The following is a 12,584-nucleotide window of genomic DNA, read 5'->3' on the forward strand; positions in this document are numbered from 1 at the left end:
AAGGTACAGATCATTTTCTGCATTACTACATTACTCAGCAATTCCTAATGTTAGTTGTGAATGCGGGTGATGTAAGCCTTGACCACTCTGCAACTACTTGTCCTTGCCAATGCTTTAAATAATAGCCTACTGTGTTCTCAGTCAACTTGCTTGATTACATTTGGATATAAAAATGCAAGTAGAAATAAGTCCAGCCAGTGAGCATTGCTGGGCTGAGCAGTGCTAATTCTTTTCATCTGCCCTTTAACCATCTTTCACAGAAGGCCCCAAAGATTTTATTGTTGCTCTGAGGCCTTGAAGATCAGCTGATCCCAGGAGGAAGAGAGAGACAAGAGACTGACAGACCCAAAACCGTCTGCTCCTCATCGGTTACGCAAGAGTCAAGACACAGCGGGTAGCCTATTCACAGATCTGTTCTATGACTTAAATAAAAGGCTGACCGTCTAATATGCATCTTTGCATGGACAAAGGTCCAGACAGTCATAAAAATGTTTAGGCTTTAGCTGTCAGTCCAGTTGTCCAATCCCAAACCAGACAACTACACCACATTACACAGCCCATCCTTTATATCCCAATAGAGAAGAGCAGCAAATATGGGTGGAGGGACAGCGCTGACATAGTCTCAGCTTAACCATGTGGTAGTTATTGAATTACAACAAGTTCTAAGGAAAAGTTGCATAATTGTCTAGACATTGTGGTGTGACCAATAGGAATGTGTCACTTTTGGGTGACCAAATGAGTGCTTGTAGCAAAAGCAACTTGAATAATGTTAAAACACCCCTTGTGGTCTTTTAGTGATGATGATGATGATGACGAAGACAACGACTGCTGCCAATGACGATGAACATGATGCTGATGACAATGACGGCAGCAGAAACGATTAAAAATTAAAAAAGGTACTGAAAAAAGTCTGTCATTGGTTGATGTAAGGAAGATCATAAACAGTGGCTTATTATAGGAAGGCCTAACTACTGTCTGCTGTTTGCAGCCAAAACCTGTAGACCTGGCTCTGGTTCAGTTAGACATTCCAACCGGTCTCTCGGTCTCACTCTCACATGAGCAGGGGGCCTCCTCGGGCCTTGGGGCCCCTCTGGCCTGTGCGTCTGCACACTGTCTCTGTCTGCCCCTGTCTCCCAGGGTGCTTCCTTTTCCACACATCATTGTTTTTGTGCACACATGCTGCCTGGCCATTCCCGGCAGCATGTCCACAGGCAGGCAGCACACGCTCACAGAACACAAAGGGGGTTAGGGATTGAGACAGGGAGCTGGAGCCGATCACAAACATTGATTTATATGGGTAGAAAGCTTGTGGGGGAGCATGTGTGTGTATAGCGGGGGGGTGGGGGGTAGGGGGGGGGGTGGTAGAAGGAGCTTCTGGAAGCTGTCAAGACTGAGCAGAGATGACTGTACCACAGTCAACATTCTAACACTACTGTAAGCCCACTGGGGTAATCAGTAGCAGGAGGTTGGCCAAGGGAAGCTCAAGATTGGAGAATGAATATTTTTGATTTGTTTGTTACATCTCATATGACTACACAATGGCCAGATTATTTGGGTTTTGGTTCCTCAACATTGTAGCAACAATAACAAAATACATAACTAAGAATAACAGGTAGTGAGGAAAAGAAATAGCTAAGTATGTATGTTAATCATAGTCCGCTTTGAGGTGCTTTGCAGTTGCTGTGTGCATTGGTCGTATTAGTACAGTATGTACCCAGTATTCTTCTGACTAGTGATGTCACACTTGACATAATCACCCGCCATGTTGTTGATGGATCAAACAGGTGCGTCTTTCTTGGATATTTCTTGATTTATGCGTTTTTTTATCAGCCAACTACATTTGTGGTTCATACAATTCTGAGACTGCTGGCTACTGCAAACTCTTCAAGCCTTTTGCAACTTTACCTTGCAGTTCTGTTTTCTATGAGGGGCCGTTTAGGCCAAAAATAATGAAACACTTTCACACACGCTAACGAGACAGTCTTATACTTACTACTGAAATGCTTATACATTCAATTTTGAGACACTTTCACACACACTGATGAGACACTCTTACATATACTACTGAAATGCTATACGTTCAGTATTGAAACACTTGCACACTCACTACTGAAACACTCTCACATACATACATACTTTGTAAATAGATGCACGTTCATATATGAAACTTTATACATACTCATCTGAACACTTACGCATACATATGAGAAACACATACACATACATATATACTTCTGTGCCATATACACATGCATACGAAATGCTTGCACGCATATACAAGTTAAACATTTATACATTTATATCTGAAACACTCACACATACACATATGAAAAGGCTGCATGTATATCGCTGAACACTTGTACATTTACAACTGAATTTCTTGTATATTATTACAAACTAAAATGAAAACTTTAGATGCATGTGCAAGCCTTTCACATGTATTCATACGAGTCATTTCAGTAGTATGTATAAATAAATTCAATAATATATATACACATAATTTCAGTGATATGTATAAGTGAGTTCAGTATAATGTATAAAAGAGTTTCACATGTATTCATACAAGTGATCTAAGTAGTATGTATAAATGATTTCAATAGTGTATATATACACCATTTTTAAAGCATGTACAGATCATTTCACATGTATTCATACAAGTAATATCAGTGATGTATATAAGTAATTTTGATAGTATATATAAATCATTACAATAGCATATAGATCATTTAACTATAATGTATATAATTTCACATGTATGCATACAAGAAATCTCAGTAGCATACGGAAGTGGTTTCAGTAACACCGGAAGGCACAGGGAGGTGCGCGCGCACACCAGGAAGAAACTTCCAGACAACAGAGAAAAATATATAAATAATTCGCGGTAAAATATTTTTTTACCGCGAATATTTTACAAATCCACGGGACACCACCATTTTGCATGACCACGTCCTACTTTATCCTACTTTATAAACAATAAAATCCACTTAGAAATGGTCTTAGAAAGACGATACAAATATCAATAATAATCCACGGGAGCCGCCATTTTGCGCATGCTCAGACCGAATTCTTTAGGTAACACGTTTGCGTGTAACACCGTCCGCGCAGTTGAAACGTGACGCTTGTAGATATGCTATTTTCGGCTGCTAGGGTTCAAGTGGTTAATGTAAAAAAAAAAAAATCATATCACACAATGATTTGGCGGACCCCCTGTAGTAACTCTGAGGACCCCCTGTTGAAGCCCCCTGCTCTACTCTATTTCATCTAAATTAATGGATAAGTTATAGAACTGCCCCTGCATTGTCATTACAGCCATTTCCTTTAAATCAGTGGTTCTCAACCAGTGGTCCTTGAGGGGGTCCCCAGCAAAAGGTTTTAATACATTTTCAACCCTTTATCCATATTGTATATGTTGGCTATTCAAAAATAGCAGATATACAATAAATAAAAATAAAAGATTAATGCTATAGTGGCACCAAAAAGATTCTGAGGGCAACACAAAACCCCCCGTTGACAAAACCGTCCCGGGGGGCACCGAACGGGTCCGCACTGACCCCAAATAGCTGATGTATAGGCTATATGGGTTGAAGTGGTTAAACTGCTGGGGACCCCCAGAACACTTCCAAGGACCCCCCTGGTAGTGATGCGCGGCAGCGCGGGACGGGCGGGTCTCTGTCTGTCTGTCTGTCTGTCTGTCTGTCTGTCTGTCTGTCTGTCTGTCTGTCTGTCTGTCTGTCTGTCTGTCTCTGTCTGTCTGTCTCTAAATGAAGAAAAAAAAAACCTGACCACGCATCACCCCCCAGGGGGGTCCCCGGACCCCACTGTGAGCACCGATGCGCGCATCTTCAACAGGAGTTGGATGGGATGGCCTAGCGACGCGTGTTTAATACAATTAATACATAGATACATTTTGATTGGTCAAAAGTCTAGTAAACTCGTGTGGATTAGCCTACGGAGAAATTTTTATGAAGTTTTGATCGGAGAGCTACGCACTTATGGTTCTCTTTGTGTCAGTCTGTGCAACGTATGGTTCGCGGCCCCGGCCGGAGCGGCTTGGAGCGGCAGGCGGTTCTTGAGTAAATGTACTTAGTTACTTTACACTGTCGATTGGTCTATATCCAGCCCAAGTCTGTATCATCATACATTTCGACAATTTGAAAATAGCAGATCTACAAGCTCACAGATCTGTAGATCTGCTATTTTCAAAAGATTTGTATATGTCATACAGAAAACTTGTGAAATGGGACATTCTGCATAATGAGTAGCCTACTTTCTACTTTTGGTAGGCCTATTTTATTTTTTGTAGGCTACTTTTACTCAAGTACATTTTTTATTCCGGACTTTATACTTAACTGTTACTTTGTAACAGAGTATTTCTACATTGCAGTATTGATACTTAAAGTAAAAATGTGAGTACTTTTTTTTCTCCACTGACTGTATCCATGTCCAGTCCAACCACGAGGTTAGTGCCAGGGACCACCATATAATATTTATGGTGTTTTTCAAAATTTGTCAAATATTTTTGAAAATGATCTACAAGCTCACAATGCATTGCATTGTGAGCTTGTAGATTGGATATTTTCAAATAGCTGATATAGGCTATATATGTAATGGTTAAAGTGTTTATACTGCTGGGGACCCCCAGAACACTCCCGAGTCCCAAGGACCCTGGTAGTGATGCGAGGGGGTCTCTCTCTCTCTCTCTCTCTCTCTCGCGCACGCTCTCTCTCTCTCGCTCGCTCGCTCGCTCTCTCTCTCTCTCGGGCCGTTGATTTATATATTGTTTTGTTGAACTTGTGCTCCGTGGCGGGGCGGGTTATGAAAAAAAACTGACCCGCGCATCACCCCTGGGGGTCCCCACTCCCCGGACCCCATTTTGAGCACCAGTGCGCTCATCCAATGGGATGGCCTATACTAGATTGTTTAATAAAATGAATAGGCCTACATAAATGCATTTTGATTGGTCAGAGTAGCAGTCACCAGCATTTCCACAAAATATGACTGCTGTCCGAATAAATAAAAGACGCATTTTCGCTCCGCGAAATTTCGTCTTTGATGTGGAAGCTTGCATTGACTTAAAGGTTTTAAAAAACAGGCGAAAAAAAACTTTTTTATTTGCATGAAGAATTCGCCCCAGTGTGTAAGGACCTTACACTGCTGCGTAGGTGATATATTAGTATTCGATATCAAATTAATTAAAGTGGGTCTCCGTTCCCCTCCATGCTGCCTTTGTCTTCTCCTTCTTATCTTCTCCTTCTCTCTGGAAGTTTCTTCCTGGTGTGCCCGCGCACCTCCCTGTGCCTTCCTGTGTTACTGAAACCACTTCCGTATGCTACTGAGATTTCTTGTATGCATACATGTGAAATTATATACATTATAGTTAAATGATCTATATGCTATTGTAATGATTTATATATACTATCAAAATTACTTATATACATCACTGATATTACTTGTATGAATACATGTGAAATGATCTGTACATGCTTTAAAAATGGTGTATATATACACTATTGAAATCATTTATACATACTACTTAGATCACTTGTATGAATACATGTGAAACTCTTTTATCATTATACTGAACTCACTTATACATATCACTGAAATTATGTGTATATATATTATTGAATTTATTTATACATACTACTGAAATGACTCGTATGAATACATGTGAAAGGCTTGCACATGCATCTAAAGTTTTCATTTTAGTTTGTAATAATATACAAGAAATTCAGTTGTAAATGTACAAGTGTTCAGCGATATACATGCAGCCTTTTCATATGTGTATGTGTGAGTGTTTCAGATATAAATGTATAAATGTTTAACTTGTATGCGTGCAAGCATTTCGTATGCATGTGTATATGGCACAGAAGTATATATGTATGTGTATGTGTTTCTCATATGTATGCGTAAGTGTTCAGATGAGTATGTATAAAGTTTCATATATGAACGTGCATCTATTTACAAAGTATGTATGTATGTGAGAGTGTTTCAGTAGTGAGTGTGCAAGTGTTTCAATACTGAACGTATAGCATTTCAGTAGTATATGTAAGAGTGTCTCATCAGTGTGTGTGAAAGTGTCTCAAAATTGAATGTATAAGCATTTCAGTAGTAAGTATAAGACTGTCTCGTTAGCGTGTGTGAAAGTGTTTCATTATTTTTGGCCTAAACGGCCCCTCATAGTTTTCACTCTCTCAGTGTTAAATTGACACCGAGGGTTTTACTGTGTAGTATGCATAATAACAGTCGCCACCAGGATTCTTTCTTTGATTGTTGACTGCATTTTTTTTAGAATACTTGGAACACCATTTGCCTTTATCTCATTCTCTTGAGATAACAATCATCACCATCATAGCAACACAATAACATTAACAGTCTCCATGGAACAGTTACATTATAAAAAACTAAAACAAAAACACAAGGAATTCAAGACAATTATGGCGATGTCATAAAAGCAGCACAATTAAAATATGTCCTCAAAAGAACCATGCATTCATCATGGGGGAAAGAACGCATTACGGTATTCATTATTCATTACTTGTGTCATAGAGGAAGAAACTTCCAATGCTGAAGGCTGCAGCCTTTGAAAACCAATATGAATGCGATCAGTCAGTGAGCCAAGGGTGAGTGGATATGTGAGAGGCTTCATTCTAATCTAGGAAGAGCCTATACCTGCCTTGTCCTATCAACAGCTAAGCTTGAGCGTTGATGGAACTGAGGGGGTTCCAAAGAAACAGCCACTCATGTGATTAACTGTTTCTCTCCGAACACCACTGCAGGGAGTCGTACCGACGGTAGACTTGGCGGTGGTTAGCTGAGATCATGTTTTTCACACACACTTGACTTTACAGCTCCAAGACAGTAATAAATTATGAGATGTGGTACAGACTATCACACAAAAGTCTGCGGGGACGAATGCCTTTTGTTAACCCCATGTTTACAACTTAAATCCGATACACTACATAATCTCTTCACCGAAAATAGCTGATCGACAAGCACACAGTGCATTGCGAGCTTGTAGATCTCCTATTTTTGCTGAATGTTTGCCTATTTTTGCAAAATGTTCATCTTATTCAGACATGCCCATGCCAGAGATGCTAGGGTTCATGCAGTTAAAGGGAAAAGTATTATTATTATTATTTTTCTGGAGAAACATTATTCCCTGTTGAAAGAGTTTCTACAACAAAACAGCAATCACCAAAACAGGCAAATCCCTGGTGCCAAACATCTGACTGACCCTCATAAATAACCGAGTGGTTACTGCTGCTGCCAAAGAACCTGCTCTGAATCTATTCATGATTAAAGACACTGACGATAACAAGTGTTGCTTTCGGACTCTCCACCCCATTCTGCAGTGTATTGCTCTGAAATCTTTACAGCTCTAATCTTAAAAATCTGTCCGACTCCAGTGAATTATTTAATGTCCATGTACTGTACCTGGCAAAAGGCAAAGACAGACAACCAACTTTCCCAATGAATAGCGCACGCCAAGAAACCATTTGTAACTGAGCAGTCTCTGAACCATGGATGCCCTCACTGCTTGATGACAATACAATCTGGGTTGTGGTATAACGCATAACTCAAACAAACTGCTTTTTATGAATACCATGATCACTGAGGTATCCAAAAAATATCGATGCTCTTTAATGGGGGTGGGGGGTGGGAGTGCAGAATGGGAAATCTCTTTTAATTCCAATTGCCATGGAACTGTCTGTGGTTTCCCTGCCGACTGTGCTGGAGAGCCCCAGGTATCAAGGCATTCATCCCCCCTCCCCCAAACCCACCACCAGAAGGACCGTTCACCGAGAACATCTGTGGGGTATAAATCATGGATGGAGAGGTTACCTCATCAACCACCAGGCCCTCACAGTGACAGGGAGAAGCCCTTGGCAACGTCCCGGAGCGAGTGATGGGAATTTAACCATCATAACGTGCAATAAATCGTTTTTAATGGCCAAAACATTGAATTAGCGCAGGGACAATGATTCTGGTACAAGAGGTGGTTCAGGAGAGAGCTCGAAGGATGTGCATTGCTGCAGCAAGCTAATAACAATATCCCCACCACCACAAATGCATCTGCTGTACAAAGTAAAATGTAATTTGTAAATGTATGGCCCTAGTGTACAAGTAGGCCTACTTTGCAATATACAAATGTAAAACGAATGAGTTTACACTATGCGTCTTTGGTCTCCTTCCTCTCTGTGACCTACAGATAAACTCAGACGCTATGGCACTGAGGGTGCTTGCCATCTAGGACAGGATTTGTCTGAATGTCATTGTATCTCTGTCCCTACAAAAGTAGGCCAATCACAGCTCAGCTCACACTGCTATGTGTGGAACCACAAGGCCAAGCGCTGTAGCCACTAGCTTTGCTCAAGATATGCTGTGTATGGATGTCACTGTAACCCAATGTAAATGGATAAAGGAAAGCAATTCTCCCACAACAGTAAAGCTGGGTTCACACACAGGGCCCGGAAGTGCTGCCATTTGCTGCGAAGCGCCGGGCGCACCGGCCTTTCGGTGCCCATGTTACGGGCCGTCCACACCAAGTAGGCCTACTATAACTACTTTAACTAGAAAGTACTGTTCCTGAAGAAACAGTGTGGGATCGCTAAGAATGTTGCTGGTATTGAGTATTGATGTTAGTAGTGTTATAGTAGGGTCATAATACAATGACATCAGTATTATGAAGTCACTAGAACGGCATTATGCATTATGACTAGAATGGCATTATGACGCCACTAAATGGCATTTCTCCATTGAAATGACCCAAAAAACGGGAGGAATAATAATAATAATAATAACTAGAAAATGTGCTCCTCGGAGCACAAGTCTCCGCCAGCAGACCTGTGCTATTTTAATCAAACGGCTTTGCCGTAGGGATATCTGAATTTGATCTTTGACTTGTTGTGCTTCCACCATGTACTGAGCTGCCAGGAGATAGTCTATGTCTTTAGCAAAACGGCCATCACAATGCAAAAGGCGTTGGTTAAAATATTTTCTGTGTGTGATGTTTTTTGCTATTTCTGTTTTTAAACCACCGCGGCCATAAGGGTACTTTGATGGGTTTGCCAACTCTTCAAACTTGTCGTCTTGGTAGAATGCGCGTGGTTTTTGGTGTTCTGCAGGGGCGACTGAGTGTCTGCATCTAAAAAATGTTCTTCTTGAAGCAATGTGTCATATGGGAGTCCTCGTAATTGACTGGTTTGTTCAAATGCTTGTCTGTCTTCTTCATCTTCATTGTCTTGAACAGTTTCAGCAGTTTATTGGTGTGTTTGATCTATGTCAGTTTTCTCTAGTGCTACATAATGTATTTGATCAAGGTGGCCAATTGTTACAGTATTAAGACCTCGGCCTTGTTGTGGGATCAATTCAACTCTATAGTCCTCTTCTGTGTTACTGTTGTAGATGAGTATGCTTTCTTAGCTTTGGCCTTCTGTGCCTTTGCTTCTTCATCAGGTTTCAGACGATGATTTGCTGCTTCTTCAGTTTGCGTAATGTGAGTTAGTTTCATTGTGTGATCTCAGCTGTGATCTCTGTTTGTACTGGAAAGTACTGTTCCTGTCTAAGCTATTTATATATTTATATAACATATTGTGATGTCACGTGAAACTTGACCAATGTTAGGTGTTCTCAGAGGGACACACACACGCACGGACGGGTGATTTGTACTTGAAGGTACTGTTCCAATCAAGACTGATTGATCCTGACTTACCTCACTTCAAAAGACATAAATGGCTTTTTGAAGTGACACACCTATTTATAGGATTTTATTTCGTCATGCGTCTCGCTAGCCAATCAAAAGCATTGGTGACAACATATTGTCACGTGTCACGTGAAGTTTGACCAATGTTAGCTTGGCTAGGGGGGGGGGGACACAGCGGGACAGAACGAAAACATACTCTCCACCTCCGGCGGAGACAATAAATAGTGAAGATAACATTAGTGTGATCGCTAAAGCGATCCCACAAAAGATAACATTAGTGTGATCGCTAAAGCGATCCCACAATAACTATGTTGTTTTAAAAAATCTTTGTAACTCAAGTGGATGGCAGTATCCAGCCACACCACAACTATAATGATAACAGTGGTGAAGAGTGGTAATATAATTGAGTTATAGTGGAGGGCGCTTTAACCAAATGAGCCAGTCATACTATAGCATAGCGTGGGAGAGCTCTGTGGCCGATCCCAATGTTCAGCAATTGTTTCAGCATCTGGTCTATTTGCCAGACCCAGGGGGTCAGGCCTACATGTGGCTTTGTCGGTCCCCTTTTGCTATCGTTTTCGTCCATATATGGACTCTTACATGTCCCTCTTTTTGATTGGCCAAGCTTAGCGTGACGTAGTTTAGAAACCATTCAGATTTCCGGCCATTCAGATTTCAACCACTAGGGGTCTGGCAGTACCAGGTTCCCTGGTTCCCTTGTTATATTATATATTACATCCTATATTAAGATTGGCTTAAGGGAGGGAGGGGGGCGGACCTCTCATGTCACCATGACTCAGCCATAACCATAGAAGGAGTTCCCAATGCAGCTACGCCCAAATATGGAGTGTGTTGTCTAACCTCAATGTGCGAGGACAAATCAGTCAGCTCCATATATGGGCACAACGTAGATGTGGGGGCCGCGTAGTGGCCCGATCATACACAGTGGTGGAAAAAGTACTCACGTTTTGTACTTAAGTAAAAGTATCAATGCTGCAATGTAGATATACTCTGTTACAAGTAAAAATCAGGAATACAAAATTTACTTGAGTAAAAGTACAAAAGTATTAGTAAAAAAAAGTACCAAAAGTAGAAGTACTCAGTATGCAGAATGTCCTGTTTCAAGAGTTATCATATGTCTAAAATGTAGGGCTGGGACTTTAACTGATTAATTTTGATTAATTAATTACAGAAAATTAACGCGATTAAAAAACTTAATCGCAATTTAATCGCGCTTAGTTTTTGGACCACGGAAGCCGATCGGTCGAACGTATCTGGAGAGCCGTCCTACCGAGTTCAAGATAGACCGGGCCTCCTTGCTTTCGTCTATGAAGACAGACCAGTCCTCCTGGTTATCCTCTATGAAGACAGACCAGGTCTCTCTATCATCCACAAAGACATATCCAGGTCTGGTGTCTAGTCCACAGAACAGGATCATACTGACAATCATCTGAAAGATCACGACGACCGCCAGTACCAGCGCAGAGATCCCCAGCGGATAGATCTGACCGGAGACGAGGTCGTCGATCCTGTCGTGACAGCTTACATGCAGGCTGCTTCCTCCTGACCGGGGGGAACACGTGCTGGTGGTCCCAATCCGTAGCAACGGGACCACCGCGTTTATAGAAACGGTACAGCGGGACTTGTGTCGGCCCTTACCGCTGCAGTTCAGCGTCTGGTGGAAAAGCTCGAGCACAGGGGAGGAAGCCTCCTTGTCGTACTCATCGGCGAAGGTATCCGTCACGACTCTGTCGTACACAGAATCGTAGAACGCGATCGTCTCCTTCGACGCGGCGTCTCCGCGTCGGACGACCCAGACGCCGGCGGCCGCCTCGCAGGCCAACAGGAGAACCAGACAGGCCAACAGAGTTCCCAGCAAACACTGAGACTCATCGGCGTAGAAACCGAGGAACCCGACGAGCATCACCGCCACCCCGCCAATGGCCATCACCGTGTGATGTTGATGACGGTCACTGATGATGAGGAAGGAGCTGCTGGGGACTTTGGTTCCTTCACGGTCGAGTTCCTTCAGGAGGAGCATGGCTGCCTGAGGGACAGAAGGGGGACGGGAGAACAAACCCACCAAGAGGACCACAGCTCCTCCTGTGAGACAAAGCATGAAGCTGAAGAAGAAAAGCAAGCATCTGATGTGTTTGGTGAAGCCTTTCACCCCCATTTGCTGGAAGCTCTCAGGGTGGTGGTGTTCTTACAGGGAGGACAAACAACTGCATGAGTGACAACCGTCACATTTGAGATGTTGTAATTTTTCTGTCACCTGTTATGGAGATTGTTTGTGATGTATAGTTTGACATCACACTACATCACAGTGATGTAGCGTGACATCACGCTACATCAGTGATTGCACATTTACAGTGACATCTAGCATGACATCACTAGCATGACTTCACCTGCCGTGGCCAAGCCCCCAGAACCCAGTGGTTGCATTGAAGTGCATTAGACATGCTGGCCATTGTACATGGCAAAGTCACCCAGGCTAACTGAACGTGCAAAGAAAGAGTACAAGGTGAAAGACTTAGAGGTCAAGAGGAGTGCCCGAAGGGATAAGAGAGCCTTTGTGGAGAACCTGGCAAGCGAAGCAGAGACGGCTGCAGCTAAAGGACAACTCAGTATAGTGTATAGGATCACCAAACAGCTAAGCGGTCCAAGGAACATCTACACTAAACTAGTTAAGGATAAACAAGGTAAACTGATAACAACTGAAAGGCAACAAGCTGAAAGATGGGCCCAACACTTTGAAGAAGTGCTCAATGGACCAGAACCTGAAGAGCCTGCAGACCCAGAACCTTTGGATGACATCGCTATTAACACCGATCCTCCCTCCCAAGCTGAAGTACAAACGGCAATCAAGGATATGAAG

General features: G+C 42.3%; 1 protein-coding gene across 1 annotated transcript; it reads right to left on the bottom strand.

Moving 5' to 3' along the window:
• Nucleotides 1-10,931: 10,931 nt before the first annotated feature.
• LOC308073279 (CD81 antigen-like) lies at nt 10,932-11,882 on the bottom strand (the record flags this gene model as incomplete). The annotated part of the gene is made up of 1 exon (XM_080412157.1): nt 10,932-11,882. One exon carries the CDS (start codon nt 11,880-11,882, stop codon nt 10,932-10,934), a length of 951 nt encoding a protein of 316 aa, XP_080268283.1.
• Between the last annotated feature and the right edge of the window lie 702 nt (nt 11,883-12,584).

This window comes from Gymnoscopelus braueri (genome assembly GCF_963280865.1).
Source record: "Gymnoscopelus braueri genome assembly, chromosome: 18".
NCBI classification, from domain to species: domain Eukaryota; kingdom Metazoa; phylum Chordata; class Actinopteri; order Myctophiformes; family Myctophidae; genus Gymnoscopelus; species Gymnoscopelus braueri.